The 20,125-nt window shown below is 47.3% G+C and overlaps 1 protein-coding gene across 2 annotated transcripts; it reads right to left on the reverse strand.

Moving 5' to 3' along the window:
• Nucleotides 1-1,181: 1,181 nt before the first annotated feature.
• Nucleotides 1,182-10,505, reverse strand: SNRPB (small nuclear ribonucleoprotein polypeptides B and B1). 2 transcript variants are annotated; one of them, XM_032419994.1, is made up of 7 exons: nt 10,393-10,505; nt 7,971-8,122; nt 5,442-5,553; nt 3,340-3,492; nt 2,676-2,814; nt 2,219-2,344; nt 1,182-1,331 (listed from the first exon to the last, which is right to left on the reverse strand). In XM_032419994.1, the coding sequence occupies exons 1-7, from the start codon at nt 10,393-10,395 to the stop codon at nt 1,294-1,296; spliced, it is 723 nt and encodes a 240-aa protein (XP_032275885.1). In that variant the 5' UTR covers nt 10,396-10,505; the 3' UTR covers nt 1,182-1,293. The 2 variants fall into 2 exon arrangements, with proteins under 2 accessions (XP_032275885.1, XP_032275886.1); XM_032419995.1 differs by having other exon boundaries at nt 1,182-1,463; nt 10,393-10,504.
• Between the last annotated feature and the right edge of the window lie 9,620 nt (nt 10,506-20,125).

Below are 20,125 nucleotides of genomic sequence, written 5' to 3' on the forward strand. Positions count from 1 at the left end.
AGATGTTTTAGTTTCAGTATACAAATCTTTCACCTCCTTGGTTAAACGGATTTCTAGGTATTTTATTCTTTGGAATGCTACTATAAATGGAATTATTTAAATCTCCATTCCACATTGTTGCTGGTATAGATACACAATTGATTTCTGTGTGATCTTGGACCCTGCAACTCTGCTGAATTTATCAGCTCTAGTTTTCTAATGGGTTCTTCGGGATTTTCTCTACATGGGGTATTGGTCAAGTTTTACTTCTTTTCTAACTTGTGTATCTTTAATTTTGTATACTTACCTAATTGCTGTGGCTACAACTTCCAGTACGAGGGTTAATAGCAGTGGTTAAAGGGGACACCTCTATTACGTTTGCTGTAGGTTTTTCAAATTAACCTGTTGGTCATGTTTACAAAGTTCCTTTCTACTCATGTTTTTATCATGAAAGGGTGTCACAATTTCATCAAATGTTTTCTCTGCATCTATTGAAACGATCGTGTGGCTTTTTCCTTCCATTAATGTGTATTCCATAATGTTGAACCACCCTTACACTCCTGGAGAAACTCCTAACACCCCAGTAGTACATCACTTTTTCAAGGTCTCCTTTGCATTTAGAAATGTCTTCCCCCAGACAGTAACTTCAGAATACTGTCCACTTCATATTTCTGTACCCTTGAATATTGATGTACTAAGTACTCAAGTACTGCTCAGTGATCAACGGAATGTAGACTTTAGGTGGAAGAAATCATGGAGATCCACAACTCAAAAGTTAGGTCATATGCATGTGTGAGATGCTGGGAGAATGTTATACCAAATTGTTCCTCTCCCAGTGGAATTGGTTTTCATTTTTAGTTATCTGCCTCCTACTTTATCATATGAAAATGAATATAATCTCAAGTACTGCACAAGAGGCTATCAAGATGAGTGCCTTCCAAAGAAGATCTGCCAATTCACAACTATTACCAACACTGCATGAGTATTTACTTCAACAAACTAATCTTTGCCAGTTTGATATGTGAAAATGTCTCATAGTTCAATTGTGTGAATTCTCAGTATGCTGTGCATCTCTGCAAATGTGTAGTAAAATATTTTATAAGGGAAGCAGCTGAGATTAGCACTAGCTTTTCCAAGGAACCTTTCTTGACTCTATTAAGCACCCCATTTTCTAAAATTAAACAGACATACCAGATACACTTAAATATTCTTAAGAGTTTATTATAAACTAGTTTCACAGGCCACAAGGAAGTAAAAGGACTATGTACAGCCTTACGGGAAACAGGCAGGGATCTGAGGAGGGCCAAGATGAGTCTAGGGCCTTGGTGGGCGCATTCCCGGGGGAGGGGGCCCTGAAAGGGAAACCAGACAATCCCGTGAGACTCCGAGAACAACGGCATAACAAACGAACAGGTCTGTGGTAATCGGGCCCACGCCTCTGTGGAGCTACTTCCATAACTCTGTGGCCAAGGGTCAAAGAAGGCCTGAAGTAAGAGTAAGTTTAGTCAGTGCCTGATAATGCAACTCAAATCCCCAGCCCCAGCCCCAGCCCCCACCCCCACCCCAGCCCCAGCCCCCGCCCCAGCCCCAGCCTCCCACAGCCCGCAGTCACCAAGTGATCAGAGGGACGTACTTAACATATATGCTAACTAGGAACTTCTCTGGTACATATGGGTTCCTATGCTTATAAAACCCATAAACAAAAAACCCAAACTAACTAGAGACGCAGGGGTCACCCACTATGGCTTGGTTCAAAGAACACCAATCTGGGAGGCAGAACACTAAGCTCTCGGGGCCCGTTTCCTTATCTACAAATGAGGGCTAATCTACATCAGCATTTCTCAAACTAGAGTTAAACAGATATATATAAATAAATAGTACAGCAAAGCCCAGAGCCCTCTTAATTACTAGACATTATCAAACCCTAGGGCATAAGACAATCCTAGGGACTTTGCTGGGGACTCTCAGAATGTATTATTTCGCAGTGCCCTGAGAACACTGCCTTGGACACTGAGAAGTTCTCTGGGTATAGGACCACTCTAACTGCTCTAAGGGGGGGGGAAGGCTGATCTTAAGAAATGCTTTTTCCCTCTTTCCTTTGTGGACAAAGTTGCCTCTGAGTTCACTTCCCTAGGCTTAAGGCCTAGAAGCCCAGAGGGTATAGTCAAAATCCAACCTTCCCTCCATTTCCCATCCCAACATGCTCTAAGGAAGTCAAGTCACTGCTGTTGGCACTTACCTCGCATGCCCGGGGGAGGGGGCCGCATCCCTGGTGGGGGCATGCCCATCGGAGTTCCTCGTCCAGGGGGGATCCCCATTGGGGGACCCATGGGAGGCCTCATGCCAGGTGGTGGGCCCATCATGCCTACAAGAGAAAATCCCCAAGAATACAGCTCAAGTGTCTGTCTTGAAAAGGCAGCAGGAAACATAACAAAGCTGTCCACCAAGTTCTGAGACAGATGGACCATTCCACCCTCCCAGTCTCTCCTAAGAAACTGGGCCTTGAGCCAAAGAGGTGGGGCTCCCTATGGCTCTTGTCCAGCTAGTTCCACGGTCAGTCAGCCAGGCTGGATCTCAGAGTAATCCTGCTTAATTACACAAACTCATCATCGGTTTCCGTCAACGTTATGTCTCATCATGAATCCAGCTCAGGCATCTCCCATTAGGTGGCCGTGGTCTCCTTACGGGCTCCTCACCTGGAGGTGGTGCCCCCCGGCCCATAGGTGGGGGAGGACCCCCACGGCCGGGCGGGTACTGGGTCGGGGCCCCCGCGATGCTGGCCGTGGCAGCAGCTGCAGCAGCGGCCACAGTCCCTCTTCCTTGCGGGGTCATCACCTACGAGGACACAGGAGCCGAGTCAGGCAGGACAGCGTGGGGTGACGCAGTATCCCACTCTCCCAACTCGGTTAAGACCGAGCAGACACCCCACCCCCTAAGCTACAACTCGCAGCATCAGGCTATGTGAAACCACCTGCCAGAGAAGACCAAGCCTGAATGCTCATTCCCATCTTCCAGGCCCGCATTAGGGAGGCCCAGTCCAAATGAGACAGCCCCTGCAACTGTCACTGTAACTGCTAACAGGCTCTGAGAGAGCACAGCTCCTACGCTGTCACAGAAACATTCTGCCCCAACATGCTCGGCCGAAACACCTCCTATGCATCTCTTTACTTCAACAGCAACAAGATAATTTACAATGCTAAGTTTTCCTTCTCACTTGATTCTGGGACTACATAGAGAGCACAACGAAATACTGACAGCCTGACAGTCAGAGGTCACTCCTTCTGGACTCTTCCCCAACTGTGGGCCCTCTCTCTATCCTTCATTTTAACCAGAAGTTGGTGCCCTTCCCCAGCTCCTTACCTGTTGGGATGGCCCACCAACCCCTCGGACTGGCCCCGCCAGTCCTGCGGGAGCCTGGGGCATCGGAACACCAGCTGGGATTCCCCTGCCAGCAGCCCTGCCAATCCCTGGGCCCCCGGCAGCTCCAGCAAGCGGCACTCGGGCAATGCCAGTCTAAAAAATAAAGAAATACGCTAAAATGCTGGGGGCCTAGAGAGGCAGAAGTACCCTTTGGAATACCATTGCCAAGAGAGCCTCTAAGATTTATGGGGCATCAAAACAGCTTAAAAACACTACCCAGCCACCCATCTGTGTTAATACCATTCCTCTTCCACCCAAGATTATGCGTCTAGCTGTCACCCCTACAGCAGGCTAAGAGGAAGTCTAGAGATAACAAACCACATCTCAACCTATATGCATTCCTATGAAAATTAAACCAATGAAGGGCCAGGGCTCTGTTCAGAAGTGTATAGAGGACAAGAGCACTTGACCTGGCATCAAAGAGAAATGAGGTCCAGTCCCAGCTCTGATTCTCACCGGTGGGTGACAGTGGGCAAGTAATCCCACAGTTCTGGGACTGTTTCCTCATCTGTAAATGATGGGGTTATGACAAAACCAGGTGTGGTCATGAAGCCTTACGATGATCTATGTAAGAGTAGCGACTTCTACTAGAAGTAGATCCAAGAGTTATGAATATAGACATATATATGCTTTAACCAAAAAATGTGGTAAATCCCTTGCAAACATTTATCATTGGAAAGGCTTCAATGTACAAGTCCAAAAAGAAGGAAATGACTAGGATAATTACTCCATCCTCACTTAAAAGAATATTTTTAACATGACTTTTAAAAAGTATACGAAAACGGGAAAAATGTTTACAATGTTAAGTGAAAAAGCCGAATAAAGCATTACATACATATCATGCGTTAAACACCAAAAAACAGACATATATGTGAAAAAAAGCAAAAATAAGGAAGATTAGCGCTTTGATGACAATGTCTTAAGATGAAAATGGAAAAACCTGCTTAGACGCTCTAAAGTCTGTTCTAAGTGTAGGCTGGTGTTTATAGAACCAAGACTGCCCAGTCAAATGCCAGCCCCACCACGTAATAGCTGGACACTCAGGGATGTTACTAAACGCCAGTTTTTTTAATCTGTTAAGTGCGAATAATTTATCTCAAAAAACTGTTTATAAGGAGTAACTAAAAGATTAAAGTGCTTGGCACACAGCAGATGCTTAATAAATGTTAACTATTATTCTCTAACGGTGTAAAATATATACATTCTGTTGCTTGGATTTAGGACTTTTTTTTTTTTTTTTTTTAATTTGAGAGACAGAGCACTCATGAGTGAGAGGGGAAGAGAGAGAATCCTCAAGCAGATTCCCCAACAAGCGTGGAGCCCAACACAGGGTGGGATCCCAGGACCCAGAGATCATGACCTGAGCCAAAATCAAGAGTCGGCAGCTCAATCGACTGAGCCACCCAGGCACCACCCCGCAATCCAGCATTTTAAATTAATGTTCATGAGCCCTTTGGTTTCTTTATCCCCTCTTAACAGAGCTCCCCCACTCCTTTTATAAAGATTGATTTTATTTGAGAGAGAGAGTGCGCAAATGAGCACAAGGGGGGGGGAGGGCAATGCAGGGGTGGGCACGCAGGGGTGGCAGGAATCTCAGACTCCCCGCTGTACGTGGAGCCTGATGCGGGGCTCAATCTAACAACCATGAGTTCATGACCTGAGCTGAAATCAAGAGTCGGACACTTGACCAACTGAGCCGCCCAGGCGCTCCTTGGACTTAAGACTTTTTAAAGTCCAGCTAGAACGCCATCACATTAAGAAGTGACCAGATGGCCTTAAGTGCCTTTTCTCCTGACTCACTGTGTACATCAGTGGAGGAAGAAGGGAGGGCTTTAAAGTTGGAAACCCTCCCATCCTGGTTCCCCATCTCTACTTCCTACTTGTGGGGTAACCTCTTTGAGCTTCTATTATCAGTGAAAGGGGGACAAAAATCAGAGGATGCCTGTGAGTAATGCAGTGAAATGCAGAGAACCTAACACAGAGCCTGGCTCACATCACAGTAGGGCTCCCCCGCCTTATACTGGCCCTCTGCACTGACTTACATCTTTGGGAGGAGGTCCCTCTACTGTCATTGAGACCAGGTTCTCCCCCCGAAGCAGCACCAGACCAAGGACTCGCTTCTCTTCTCTTTCTGCTTGTTTTGAGTTCTTTGGCCTGAGGACGGGTTTAGGAAAAGAAATAAAAAAGCAAGCATTAGAAAAAGGGTAAAGCTCCCATTCACCTGTCTAGGGGCCTCCAAGATTTGTTCTACACTGTTATCTCCCAACTAACGGTACAAAAACTTTAAGACAGCTCCTCTGGATAGTCTTCACAGCCTGAACTCCTCACCCCTTAGTGGTTGTCTCCCACGCCAAGGGGATGTGCCGACCAAGAGACAGGATGAGAATTAAGAAAGCCCAGTCCTGGCTCAAATGTAATTCCTTAACCATCGGGAAGGCCTTTCCTCAGTCCAGTCTTCTTTGACATTACCCTACTCCCTCCCTTCAGCTTAAGGCCTTGTCAGTCTGAGGAGGCAGCCTGAACAACTCAGGTCCACCGAACCCCACTCAGCCCTCTTGCACGCAGCACCCTTCCACTACCAAGTCAGCCCCGCAGAATGATTCACCACAGCCCTCACCTCACCTCGGAAATAGAAGCAATAAAAGAAGAGAATTAACTACATAGTAATTACACCTCTGTCCTCAAAGCACAAAAACAGACATTCCCAATGCAACTACCAGAAAAGGAGGAACGAAATATGTAGTTGACCCTTGAACAACATGGGTTTGAACTGTGCAGGGCCACTTGTGTGGGAATTTCTTGATATGGTACTGCAAATGTATTTTCTCTTCCTTGTGATTTTAATAACTTTTCTCTACCTTACTTTATTGTAAGAATACGGTATATAATACAGGTAACATACAAAATACATGTTCATCTGTTTAGGTCATTGGTAAGGCCTCCGGACAACAGTAAGCCATTAGCAATTCAGTCTGGAGGGAGTCGAAAGTTATACGTGGATTTTCGACTGCGTGGGGTCAGTGCCCCAACCCCTGGGTTGCTTGAGGGTCAACTGTAAATGTAAACTGGGAAATAAATAACTGCAGCAAGATAGGGGAAGGGAAGAAAAAGTCAAAACCAATATCCTAAAAATAAAGGAAAGACAAAATGCTGATTTTTAAAAACTTAAAGGTTTCCTTTTAATGGTATTTTTTATAATAAATTAACAAGAAGGTTTCTATGGGTGGACATTTCTTCCTTTTTCCTTATCTATATTTTTTTAAATAAAAGCATGTATTGCTCTTTCATAAAAAACAAAGCAAACAAACAAAACAAAGCAAAAAAACACAAACCAAAAAACCCACACACACACACTCAAAAACCCTTCTGGGTACTGAAATCTTTCTTCATATACTTTTATGTATTTTTAAAATATATTTCCCAATAAACATTCTTAAGTTATCAGAATAGTTTCATTTAAAAAAACAACAGGGGAGAACCATTTGGAATAGTTCTACGCTGATCTGCTGGCCCCTCTTTAATGTGTCCCTGGCACTCAGCCATCCCTACCACATTGTGTCCTGTACTTCTTGACCTCTTGCCACAAAAACAAAACAACAGTCCTAAAGGGAATCAGAAGGAATTCACAGCCGCCAACAACACAACATGGACCAGTGCATGTGGCAAAAGAGAGCTGAATGATCGCTGAAGTCACATAACCTCTTTGGGCCTCAGGATGCCTTGAATGTAATATGCACAAAAAGCTATAGCCCACATTTTTTAATAGGCCAGAAGCTTAAGATCTGTGAGTCTTAAGACAAGGGAGTTATCCAATTACATATGGAATTGTAGAAAAGTAGAAAATATCTCCAATTGTGTCTATAAATGCTAACAAAAATCACTAGCCCCAAACCCACACGGGAAGCTGAGCACTTACCCTGAAGAGGGTCAGAGGCTTCTTAAAGCAGTTTCAGACCAGGCTGCATTGGGAGAGCCCTTTAGGCTACAGCTTTACAAATAGGCAATGAGGGGCGCCTGGGTGGCTCAGATGGTTGGGCGTCTGCCTTCGGCTCGGGTCGTGACCCCAGGGTCCTGGGATCGAGCCCCGCATCGGGCTCCCTGCTCAGCGGGAGGCCTGCTTCTCCCTCTCCTACTCCCCCTGCTTGTGTTCCCTCTCTCGCTGTGTATCTCTCTGTCAAATGAATAAATAAAATCTTTAAAAAAAAAAACAACAAAAAAAAAACAAATAGGCAATGAGGCCAGAAAATCAAGCTCTCCCCCCTTACATACCTGTGGGGAGAACATGAGAGCCCTTTACCCCAGTACCCAGGGGCACACAAAAGTCAGAGAAACAAAAAGCCTACCAGCCCTCCTTACAACTTGTACTCAGCTAGGACTAGAGAGCAAGGCTAGTAAGGGCTAGTAAGGAAGGAGATTTCTTAGAGTCCGGTGTCCCCCTTTAAATCTGCCCTCTAACACAGGAGAGCAAACCAAGGAACCAGCTAGCTACATCACCACCTGTCGCTGGGCCCACCCACCCAATCCACTGCCCTCGCAACTCACATCCCACCCCCACGCAGCCCACTTCTCACTTGATCTTCCTGAACTCATCACAGTCACAGAGGATCAAATTCATATGCTTGTCAAAAGCCTTGAAGGTGCCAATGAAGATGCGGCCGTCTTGCAGGATGCACCTCATCCTGTAGTCGATGTGCTGCAGCATCTTGCTGCTCTTGCCCACAGTCTGCAAGGAGAAATCAGCAGGATGAGTGCAGCTCTTCTGGACCTCTGTATCCCTGGTCCTTCCTAAAGACCAGCTGTGGCCTCCTTCTCCACAAGGCTATCTATCTTTCTCAGTAGGTTCTCAGCTCTGTCTTCCCGCCACAGCCCTTCCCCAGGAATTCTCCCCCACCGCCCTGCGTTCAGCCCTGACCTCTGCCTACAACTGTGATTCCCCTTCCCTTAAAGTTGTCTTTTTCACATTACAATTGCCTGTGTCTGTGCTGTGTCAGTTTCAGGGGTGAGGGTGTGAAGTGTCTCCAAACTAATCCAATCCCCCCCATACCAGATGAGCCACCTGCCACTGTGCAGATTATAGGTGACACCCACAGCCCATTTAAAAGACCGAGTGAAAGAGGAGCTGGAATGATTGGCACTGAAGAGCCAATCAATGAAAATTTGTCAACAGAAAGGAGGTGATCGGCTTGGAGCCAAGGAGAATGGAATCCCTAAATCATAAATGTTAGTGTGCCTCCAAGACTACCTTTGGGAGGGAAACTTTCTGGCGATCAGGGTGCTCATCAGTTTGAACACACAATGGTCTTTAAGAACATACATAACTTGCTATACTTATTTATCAATCCAACAACCTTTTCTGCTTTGTAGCCTGGCTTCCAATGTAGCTTTGCTAAAAGGGAGACTAAATACATCTCACAACGCAATTTGTCAGGTGCCTTTGGCATTATATCTCTCTAGAAATAAATCACCTGGCATTTGATTTGTCTATCAGCCTCCCGTCGGTGTGACTGGTGTGGGCCAGGCATAACTCATCCAAGCGCCTTCTCTGCGCCGGGCACTGTGCTTGCCGTTATCTCTGTGAGCTTGGACAAGAACGGGTTTTTGAACCTACTAATGTGTGGATCAGAACCTTGACTGACACCCTGGAGACGCAGGTTATGTGGTCCACTCTCCCTCAAATGACCATGTTAACCGGCTTGTAATCACACAGCTTCTAGCCACACAGATGTGTGACCCTTTATGGCAACAGTTACCGGTCCATCCGCCTTGTAATAGCTAAGTCTTCCAGGGTGCTCCCTGTGTAACAGGCACCATGACGAGCACTACAGAGCTCATTTAATTCTAGAAATCAGGCTAATTATTATTCCTATTTTACCGATGTAGCCACTGAGGCCAGGAGAGGTTAATAGCTTGCCCTGTCTCACAGCCAGGAAGCTGGGTTGGAACCTGGACAGACTGAATCCAGTGCCTACTCTTCCAACCAATCCCACAAACAATTCCCTGCTTTCAGTTCACCCAACACGTACCAGCTACAGAACAGAGTGCTCTTTCTAAACACAACTAAGTTCATGTCATTTTGCTGGCTAAATCCTTCAGTAGCACGCCTCATCACCAACAGGGCTAGGTAGCATGTAAAGCCTTTAAAAACCAGGTTCCTGCCAATTCCTCCCCTGTCTCCTTTCCACCCCTTCCTCCCTTCCCCCTCCGGGAACTTTCAACAGTGCCACCCTTCATGCTTTGCTGTTGCAGTCCTTCCCATCTATAATACTCCCTTCCATCTTCGCTGGGAAGACACCTCTAACAATCTTTTAGGACTCTGCTCAGTAATCATCTACTCCACAAAGCGTTCTCGCCCCGCCCCTCCCTCGCCGTTACTTTTACGTAATGCTTAATTACCACTCTGGATTATGGTATCCGTGTCCCCCACCAGAAAGTGAACTGGGTGAAGGAAGGAAGCATTTCATTACGTAGCCCCAGTGCCTGAAAAGTCAGACATACTCAAACACACAGCCATGCTCAACAAATGAGTTGAACTCTTCCTCCAAACATTCTCCTCCACCCACCTACTGGACCCAAGCACGCTGCCTGGTTTCGGCCACGAGTCCTCCCACCTCTTTCCGCAACTCCTTCTCAGACCCTCACCCCGTTTCACAAGCCCTCTAATGCCTGCTCCGAACCCCCAGACACGCATTTATTCTGCAAAAGTTTACTTAGCGCCTGTAGGATCCCAAGCACTGTGGCTACGGCGGCGTGGAGAGCCGCGGTTCTAACCTCGCCACCACCGAGCGAGCCCTGCCCCCGTCCCCTGGTTCCAGCCTTCCCCTCCCCCCCCCCGCCGAACGGCCAAGGTCCGGCTCTCCGCTGCCCAGACGGGGCGGCCGCGGCCCGGGCCTTCACCGCCATGAGCGGCCAACCCACGACCTCCCCCAATCAGTCGCGGTCCGCACTCCACGACAGACTCGGAAGTTCCCGCGCCGCCAGCCTGTGCCTCCTCACCATGGTGGCGATTCTGATGGCTCCGATTCCCGCAGGATTCCCTTCGGCAGAGGCCTAGACGCCCGCCACTAGTCCGCTTCCCGCCGCCGCTACCGGAAGTGCGGCCGGGAATAAAATGGGGTCGGGTAAAAGCTACTTCCGGCCCGGCCTCAGCTCTTGAGTTCCGGCCAAAACGCGGAGCTGGGAGCGTAAAGACCGCGGGGGCTTGGGGCGGGGCTAACGTCCAACTGAACTTGCCGGAGATGTTTGGTCACCTGCCTAGTTGCAGCGCGTTCCTGAGCTGCTCCTCCACGCCTTCCCTCCCGCCCCGGCCCATTACGTCTAGGTCATCATCTCCCACCACTCTCCGCCGGCTCTCTTGCAGCCACTGCCCTAGCTTTTCCGCGAACTAGCTTGCCGTGCCCCTGCTTTAGCACCTTTGCATTTGCTGTTTCCTCCGCCTGGGATGCTAATCGTCCGGCCGTGTGCACGACTCATGCCCTCACTTCCTTCAAGACTTAAGCTCATTTCCCCACCGAGGACTACGCTGGCCATCCCGATTAAAACTGCAACCTTCCCACCCATCCCTGCTTTAATCTTTCTCCTTAACATCGATCCCTAATATACTATGTATTTCTGTTATTTTCTTATTCCTCCCCATTAGAATGGAAATTCTGAGGATATAAATTTTCCTTTGTGTATTTTTCGTTACTGCAATGCCTAGAATACTGCTGAACACAAAACAAGGGTTCAAAACATATTTGAATGAATGAATGAGTCAATCAACCAATCCCATCTAGTCCTCGGACTTGTGAATACTACCTAAATGCTCAGGAATTTCAAATTTATTCCTCTAACCCTGGGCTCTTCATTTAACTCATGGCCTTTTATCTCCAGCTGCCTGCTTGACCTGGAAGTCTAATAGATATAATAAATTTAACATGATGAAAATTGGATTCTTTTTTTTTTTTTTTAAGATTTTATTTATTTGACACAGAGAGAGAGACAGCTAGAGAGGGAATACAAGCAAGGGGAGCAGGAGAGGGAGAAGCAGGCTCCTGGCTGAGCAGGGGGCCCGATGCGGGGCTCGATCCCAGGACCCTGGGATCGTGACCTGAGCCGAAGGCAGACGCTTAACCACTGAGCCGCTGAGCCACCCAGGTGCCCCGAAAATTGGATTCTTGATTGTAGTCACTGTTCTTCCTAAACCCACTTCTTACCAGTGTTCCCCATCTCAGGAGTTTCTCTAGTTAAAAAACAAAAAAGCAAAATGACAAACTTGGAAGCATCCTTGAGTCCTCTCTTCCTCTCCCATCTCATAATTCATCCATCAGCAAATCGTGAGCACCTCACCTACAAAGTGTCTTGAATCTGACTGTTGTCACCTGCTCCATTGCTACCATCCTCCTAGCCACCATCAGCTTGTCAGTTTCCACAAACAAGAAAAAGGAGGTGGGGCACCTGGGTGGCTCAGTCCTTAAGCGTCTCCCTTTGGCTAGGGTCGTGATCCCAGGGTCCTGGGATCGAGCCCCGCATCGGGCTCCCTGCTCAGCGGGAAGCTTGCTTCTGCCTCTACCCCTCCCCTCTGCTTGTGTTCCCTCTCTTGCTGTGTCTCTCTGTCAAATAAATATATAAAATCTTAAAAAAAAAAAAAAGAAAAGAAAAAAGAAAAGGAAGGTCATGAATTCATCTGGCCTTTGTTTGGTAAAGTGTTCCTAAGGTTTGGTCTAGATCAGGGCCTGGCAAACTTTTCCTGTTAAGGGTCAGATCAGATAGTACTTTAGGGTTTGTGGGCCACATGGTCTCTGTTGCAATGACTCAATTCAACCATGATAGGATGAAAGCAGCTAGAGACAACGTCACAAATATATGGCTGTCACAATAAAACTTTACAAATACTATTCTTCTTTTGGTTCTTTTTCAACCATTTAAAATATAAAAATCATTCTTACTTCACAAGCCTTACCAAAACAGGGGGCAGGCCAAATTTGGCCTTCAGGCCTGTAGTTTGCCATCCCAGGGTCCAAACCATTGTATTTCTGTGTCTGGGTTCAGGGCCATAGCCCCAGCTAGTATTAATAATAACTTTGACTTACACTGTTCCTTTGGCTTATCACTGGATTCACTGAATAAATGCAAGTACGAAGTTCATGTCTTTGCCTTTGTACAAAAGCTATACACACACACATTCCCATCTGTATCAATCTGGGTCCAAAGAGGAGGCAGAAACCAGACAGTAATTTCAATGGGAAACTTAACATGAACAATTAGTATGCAGTGGTAGGAGAGTAACTGTAAATATTGAGAGAAAACCCACAGCTGGGGGAGAGTACTCAGAAGGATAAACGTGGAAGGAGGGCCGCCTCCCCAAGGCTGGGGTTCAACCCTCACGGGAGAAGATGTGGTTCCAGTCCACGGGATGGTGGAGAAGTTGCAGGGGGAGGCTTTTGCACGGGCCAGAGCCGGTCTATGGTCATCAGGCAGGCCAAAGCTGGGAGGCAGGGTCACAGAGGGAGCTGGATGTGCCCAGGGAGCCAGGGTGATGTGGACACATAGTGTCTGCATCTGAAGGGCTGCAGCAAACAGACTCCGGGGCACAAGTGAGTGGAGACTGATGAGCTGGTGAGCAGAGGCCAAGGTACTGCCGTAGGTGCCGTTGGAAATGGAGGGTGGAGCACGGCAAGCACCTAGTGCTCTGTGCACAACTTGAGCTAGGGCAGCTAGGGGTGGCTCTTGGGGCCCCAGTGGCCCATATATGCAGAACTAAGGAGAGGGTCTGGAGAGCAGCAACCAGCAACCAGCTGCACAGGATGAAGGTCAAGTGATCTGCCTGCCAGCCAGCCAGCCCAGTGGGGCCCTAGGGTGCGTGTCCATAGGGCTGAATGGAGGGTACAGGGGAAGCGACCTGGGCTGGGCCACAGACCTGTGCTATTTGGGCTCCCGATTAAGTCACCACTGCCTGAGTGGAGAGCCAGAGAAAACATGGTGGCCAATCGATTGGAGAAAGCTGTGTCCTGCAGCTTCCTCCCTTAGCATGGGAGGAAAGTACACTGGCCGAGGAGCTTTCTAGTTCCCAGAGGAAGCGGGAAGTTGGAAAAAGAACTGATGAGTAGCAGCAGCAAGGGTTTTATGAAGTCAGCTCTGCCTCGGAGCCTGGTCAGCAGGGTAAGCTGGGACTGCCCTGGTGATCTACATCAGCAGAGCAAAGCCTGTCCCTGTGTATAACCTGACTTTGCGAGATCTTCCGATCCTCAGCTGTTGCCCCAACATTCAGACAGAGAGGGAATGCTTTTATCCTTTAGAACATTGGTGGATGGAACTCTAGGAATCTGGTTTGTTTTTTTCTTTTTAGGATTCTAGAATGTCATATTGCAACCTGTGCCAAACTTCTCTTTAATTTAAGAGTAAGTGCATGTTTGGCTATTCTCCAAAACAATTTCTAGACTAAAATTAATGAATAGGGTACAGGGCTAGACAAAAATCATTTTATATAAGGAGAACATGGACTTTTATCCTTTATACATATCATGTATATTAGGAGAAAATAAAAATAGCATAGCACGGTATTCTGTTACATTTCCATTAGGAAAAAGATTATGCTAGGAATCTCATTGCTGACGAACAAGGGCAGGTGTACGGCTAGGTTGTCTTGGACCACTGAGTAGAGGGATGATAGAGGGGGTTACTTAGCAGGACTGGACCCGAGGAATGGAGGGCTGAGGGGACATGGTATCGGAGCCACGTTTAGGGGCCTTTAGACCTATGAACTGACACGGGGAATAGCTAAGAAGCCCAAAACAGTGATTTCTGGCTGGAGAACAGTTTGGGCGTGGTTAAAGGACCCAATCCTGGAATCTGGAAGGCCGCACAGGGAGTGCGGCTAAAGGGTCCCTGGAACCAGAGGACGTGAACAGACCGCCAAGGAACAGCAGTGCTTCCAGAGGGTAGAGAGGGATTCAGCAGAGACCTGAAGAGAGACTGGAAAGAAGGAAACCCTGGGAAAGCTTTCCCAGAAGCCAAAGGGAGATCAGTTAGGAGAGGCGACAGCCCTATGGTGCCCGGGGATGTGGGAAGGCCCTCTCTTCAGCTGGCATGTCTCCAGAACCTAGATCGTCCTCCCCCCGAAGAGGCTCCGATTCCCCTGTAAATCTATTAGATTGATTTGGGACTTCTTGTTTCTCGAGGGTTGAATGCATGTAGGAAATCCAGGTTGTGGATTTGAATTCCTTTCCAGACAGGTGAGAGACTAAGGTACAGAGCCTGCGCTTATCAAAAAAGATTTTACTAGCACAAAAGGACAAGAGAAACTGGGAAAGAATCGGTGTATGAAAATGAAACAACTAGACCATTCCTGGATTACTTAAGTAAAGCCTTCTACATTTTTACTCCATCTGATTACAAAAAAGGGGAAAACCGGGTCTCTGTAGCTGAGAGTGCCATCTTCCCACTCGTCACGACTTCTGAAGGCCCCTCAGGGGTGAATGAGGTAGCGGTCCGTGGCAGCAAGTCTGCCCCCTGGAGGCTGTCAAGAAGACAGCAGGAGAAAGCTGCACCCATGAGCCCTCCCTGAGTGTGTCCTCTGGTGCAAGATGAGGCTTCACATCCTGCTAAAGCCTCCCTCCCTGCCCTTGGAAAGCTTCTCCCAAAAAAGCTGTTTCCCGATGGATACTGAGACACGTTTTTCCTAAGCCCTGGCCCATCCTCCCCGTACACGCAGAGCTTCTGTTCTGTATACTCTGGGGTTTCTTGAGGGGTGACTTATGGCCAAAACCCTGTCCACATCCCCTTGCACACCTAAGCTATCTCAGAACGGATTCCCCGGAGACAATGAAATGGAGAGTTGAGTGGTCTATCGGGGAATGAGGGCAGGACCGGGCTGAGGAAGAAGCCCACCTGCAACATGTCCGCAACCAAGATGTCATTCAGTCCGGTGGGGACCTCTGGATCTGGAATGACCCTTTGGAGTTGTCCCGGCTGAGTCAAGCGTTGCGATTTTGTTCTCCCCAGATCAATCGGTCATTGACCAGGAGCCACCGGTTGGGAAGGGGCAGTTGCCCATGGCTACAACAAGTCCTAGTGAGGAAGGCCTCTGTGAAGCCACCAGTAAGAGTCATCTGGAGCGGCAGGGGTGCCGGCCCTGAAGAGGTTATGGGGGCAGAGCTCCCCGGGGTGTCCGCATACGGATTGTCCTTATGGTGTGTGAAGAAGGCTGACTGAGCACAAGAGTCTCGCCCACACTCCCAGCAAGCAGCCAGCCCTCCCTGAGGGCGCCACGTCGTGCCTGCCTGCCTGCCTGTTCTTCTGCTCACTGAGGTCCACCAGTACCCTCTGAACCCACGACACCTCTCCCAAGTCGGCCACCGGTTGTTCGGGAAATGTGGATTGATTGCTAAAGCCCCACCCACAGTCCCTGCCTCACACACAGCGCTTCCCACCTAAGTGCATCCTTTTTGTGCAGTGAGGGCTGACTTATGGCTACCGAGTCGCCCACGTTCCGCACAGATGATGCTCCTCTCCTGAACGTGCCTCGAAGCCTGACGAGGCCCAACACGTCTCTGAAGCACTACTCACACTCCATGCACGGAGAGGGACTCCTCCCCATCTGGCTCTCTGGTGCAGGATGAGGTTTGACTGACTGCTCAAGTCTTGCCCCTTCTTACTGTATCCTCTGGTGTCCGATAAGATTTGCCTTACAGCTAAAGCTTCACCCACACTCCCTGAAAGCATAATACTTCTCCCCGGAGTGTGTCCTCTGGTGAACAATGAGGAGTGATTTCTGGCTCAAGGCATGGCCACACTCACCGCACAAGTAAGGCTTCTCCCCCGAGTGTGTCCTGTCGTCTATGCTGAGGGCTGACTTATCGCAAAAGCCTTGGCCACACTCCCCACAAATATAAGGCTTCTCGTCTGAGTGTGTCCTCTGGTGTTTTCTGAGGGCTGACTTATCACTAAAGGCTCATCCACACTCCAGGCACACATAGGATTTCTCCCCCGAGTGTGCCCTCTGGTGTCTGATGAAGTGTGACTTCTCACTGAAGCCTCGCCCACACTCACTGCAGACATGAGGCTTCCCCACAGAGTGAGTCCACTGATGTCTAATGAGGATCGACTTATTTCTCAAGCTCTGTCCACACTCCCTGCACAAATAAAGCTTCTCTTCTGAATGTGTTCTCAGGTGTCTGTTGAGGTTGGACTTCTGGCTAAAGCCTCGGCCACACCCCTTGCACACATATGGCTTGTCCCCCGAGTGTGCCCTCCGATGATTAATAAGGATCAACATCTGGCTGGAGCCTCGGCCACACTCACCACACACATAAGGCTTCCCCTCTGAGTGTGTCCGATGGTGTCTGATGAGAGCTGACTTCACTTTAAAGCCTCTCCTGCACTCCCTGCAAACATAGGGTTTCTCCTGTAAGTGGGTCGTCTGCTTTGTAACAAAGTCTGATTTCAGGCTACAATCTAGTTCGTGTTCCGTACGGTTGACCACTCCCGATCTTGAGGCTTCTCTCACTCCCCTCTCTGTTTGCCCAGGGTTTTTTTAGCCTTTGGGCTGAGATGGGCTCTGTTTCTACCACCATGGTGCCTTCTCTAGTTCTTGCTGACTGTCCTCGGGGGAGGCTGGGGAATGTGCCTGAGGTCTCTGTCTCCCCCGTCCTCACACACAAGGGTTGGGAGCCACCTTCCCTCCGGTGACCTTCTGTGTTTCCACTCCAGCAGCTCTGAGCAGAATACTGCTGCTCCTGATGCCCCGGCCCGGAATCCCCTGGATGGAAGTGATTCTCTACACATAAGCCCAGGAAGATCTGAAGCACATGTTGGCTGAGGACTTGCTGACAGGAGAAGGCCAGAAGGCAGGAGGCACAGGGCTAGATTTCTGGCTTTGGTTCTGCTGGAGAGAGAGAGTTTTCAGTTAGAGAAGTCCTACGTGGGGCCGCTGGGCAGCTCCACCTTGTCCTAGGACATCTATAACTAACTATACATGTACAACACAATTTGTTTTCACCAATAATTCCTTTACATTCATTTCTGCACATTCCATCTTCTACTGCGATCCACAAAATCCATAACAAAACTATCTTCTACATGGGAGACAGGAGCCTTTCAAGTAAGCGCTGTGTGCTATAAACCGCTTCAATCACCTTAGCCTTCCCCTTCTACTAAATGACCTAAGTCATCGACAGTCCCAGCGATACATACTGTCCACAACTCAGTTCTACTTGGACGTAACAGTCTCTGTGATCTATGTGGAAATCACCTGCGTGTCTTTTCTTATTACAAAACGAGACTGATAGACATAAAAAGCCACTTGGTCTGGAGGGCTTCCAAATGTAGGAAACGGTATATGAATCAGTGGTTAAAGAGATCGTATATGAAATAAAACTGAATGTCAGGTTTCCCATCTACATACAAATACTTGTTAGAAATGTCTAAGTGCTAGGTTCTCTGTCAAGCACTGTGGACTCAGCAGTAGACAAGAAAAATACGGTCCATGATTTCAGGATTCCAGCACCTTATGTCCAAACCAATCCCATCACAAGGACATCAGATTGGCTATAGGATTTGCTTCGGCCAATGATTACTGAAAAGCTAGTGCTACTTTCAAACAAGATTTAAGAGGCACCATGTGGGTACCTGGGTGGCTCAGTCAGTTAAGCATCTGACTTCAGCTCAGGTCATGATCTCAGAGTCCTGGGATTGAGCCCTGCATCAGGCTCTGCACTCAGCAGGGAGTCTGCTTCTCCTTCTCCCTCTGCCCTTTGCCCCTCTTGTGCTCTCTCTCAAACAAATAAATAAAATCTTAAAAAAAAAAAAAAGAGGCACCACATGGTCCTATCATTGCTTTTTTCCCCTCTTCTTTAAGAACCCCATGACTCAGATGAGCCTGTTCCTTTTGTCTGAATTCCAGAAGCAAAAAAAGCTGAGCCACAGCTGAACTTAGACAACAAGCAGTATAAGTGAGAAAGGAACATTTGCTATGACAAACCACCAAAGTCTGAGGTGATTTGTTATCACAGAATTACCTAGTCTAAGCTAACTCAAAAACTCCCCCTAGGAAAGCTTTAAAGATTATTTCAGTGGAAATTGGCCCACTTATGTCTAACAATACCCAGGAAGAGGAGACATCATGAGTATGTGAAGAATGAGAGGGAAAAAAAGCTGATTTTGGGACAAAAACACTATGATCTCAATTTTTGACAAGTCTGAGAATAAACTTGTGCCATCTTAACCTAACAGAAATATAACTTAATTTGTGCTGTGTAACCTAATAGAAATATAAAGATAAAGCAGAGGTGACAGAGAAAATGGGTTTGTTGTATGTGATGTGCAAAATCATTAAAGTTCACAAATTGTTTAAGGGTGTGAATAGAGACACAGAAAAAAAAAGTATGTGACACCAGTCCTCTAGATCAGCCCAAGAAAGGAGAAAGAAATAAGAGAAAAGCCCAAAAGAGCCCATAAGAGGCTGGAGAACTGTAGAATATTATGTGTTGAGCAAAATAATCAAGGCTTTCAGTATTGAGAATAATCTAAACCAGGTCATTTTAACATTTTCCTCTGAACCCATTAAATGCATTAACATAGAGGAAGAGAATAATAGGACAAGAGGAAACTAAAAATAAAAACACAATCTAGTGAGGCTGACTAGCTAAGGCCAAATCAAAACACACAGAACCAGACTGAAATGGACGAACCCGTCCTTAGTTAGATGGAACTCAAAATAGATGGAATCAGATCAAAACACATGGGACAAGATGGAAATGAAACAAAGAAAATGTGATTAATTCATATAAGGGAAATAGCTATGCCATTTGAAGGAAACTGCTGAAGAAACTTCTGCCTGAAACTAGTTTGTGTCTCCAAAAATGTGACCCTTCTCTACATACTTTATCTAGAAATTTAGGAATATGTAGAACGGCACTCTCTAATACCGTAGCCACTAGTCACACGGGTTTACCTGAAAGGTGGCTAGTCTGAACGAAGATGTGCTCTCGGGGTGCCTGGGTGGCTCAGTCATTAAGTGTCTGCCTTCGGCTCAGGTCATGATCTCAGGGTCCTGGGATTGAGCCCCGCATCGGGCTCCCTGCTCAGTGGGAGGCCTGCTTCTCCCTCTCCCACTCCCCCTGCTTGTGTTTCCTCTCTTGATATGTCTCTCTCTGTCAAATAAATAAATGAAATCTTTAAAAGAAAAAAAAAAAAGATGTGCTCTCATAGCACATTGAGATCATAGTGTTTTTCTTCCAAAAATCAGCCTTTTTTCCTCTCATTCTTCACATACTCAGTGTAAAATACACACCAGATTTTCAAGACTCAGTACCAAAAAAATCTAATTAACTTTTCTATATTGATTACATGTTGAAACGATAAGATTTTTTACATACTGGGTTAAAGAAAATGTTATTAAAATTAATTGCATCCATTTATTTTTACTTTGTAGAATGCGGTTACTAGGAAATTTAAAATTCCCCACCTGGATCATAGGCTATTCTTACTGGACAGCACTGATCTAGAACAACGGGGCCCTCTGTTTTTGTACAGTCCACAACTTCAGAATGATTTTTGAATTTTTAAATAGTTGGAAAAAAAGTCAAAAGAATAAGGATATTTTGTGATACATAAAAATTATGTGGAATCAGGGACACCTGGGTGGCTCAGTCAGTTAAGCGTTTGCCTTCGGTTCAGGTCATGATCCCGGGGTCCTGGGATCGAGCCCCACATCAGGCTCCTTGCTCCAGGAAGCAGGTGGGGAACCTGC

The sequence above is a fragment of the Phoca vitulina genome, unplaced genomic scaffold, assembly GCF_004348235.1.
Source record: "Phoca vitulina isolate PV1807 unplaced genomic scaffold, GSC_HSeal_1.0 scaffold22, whole genome shotgun sequence".
Taxonomy (NCBI): domain Eukaryota; kingdom Metazoa; phylum Chordata; class Mammalia; order Carnivora; family Phocidae; genus Phoca; species Phoca vitulina.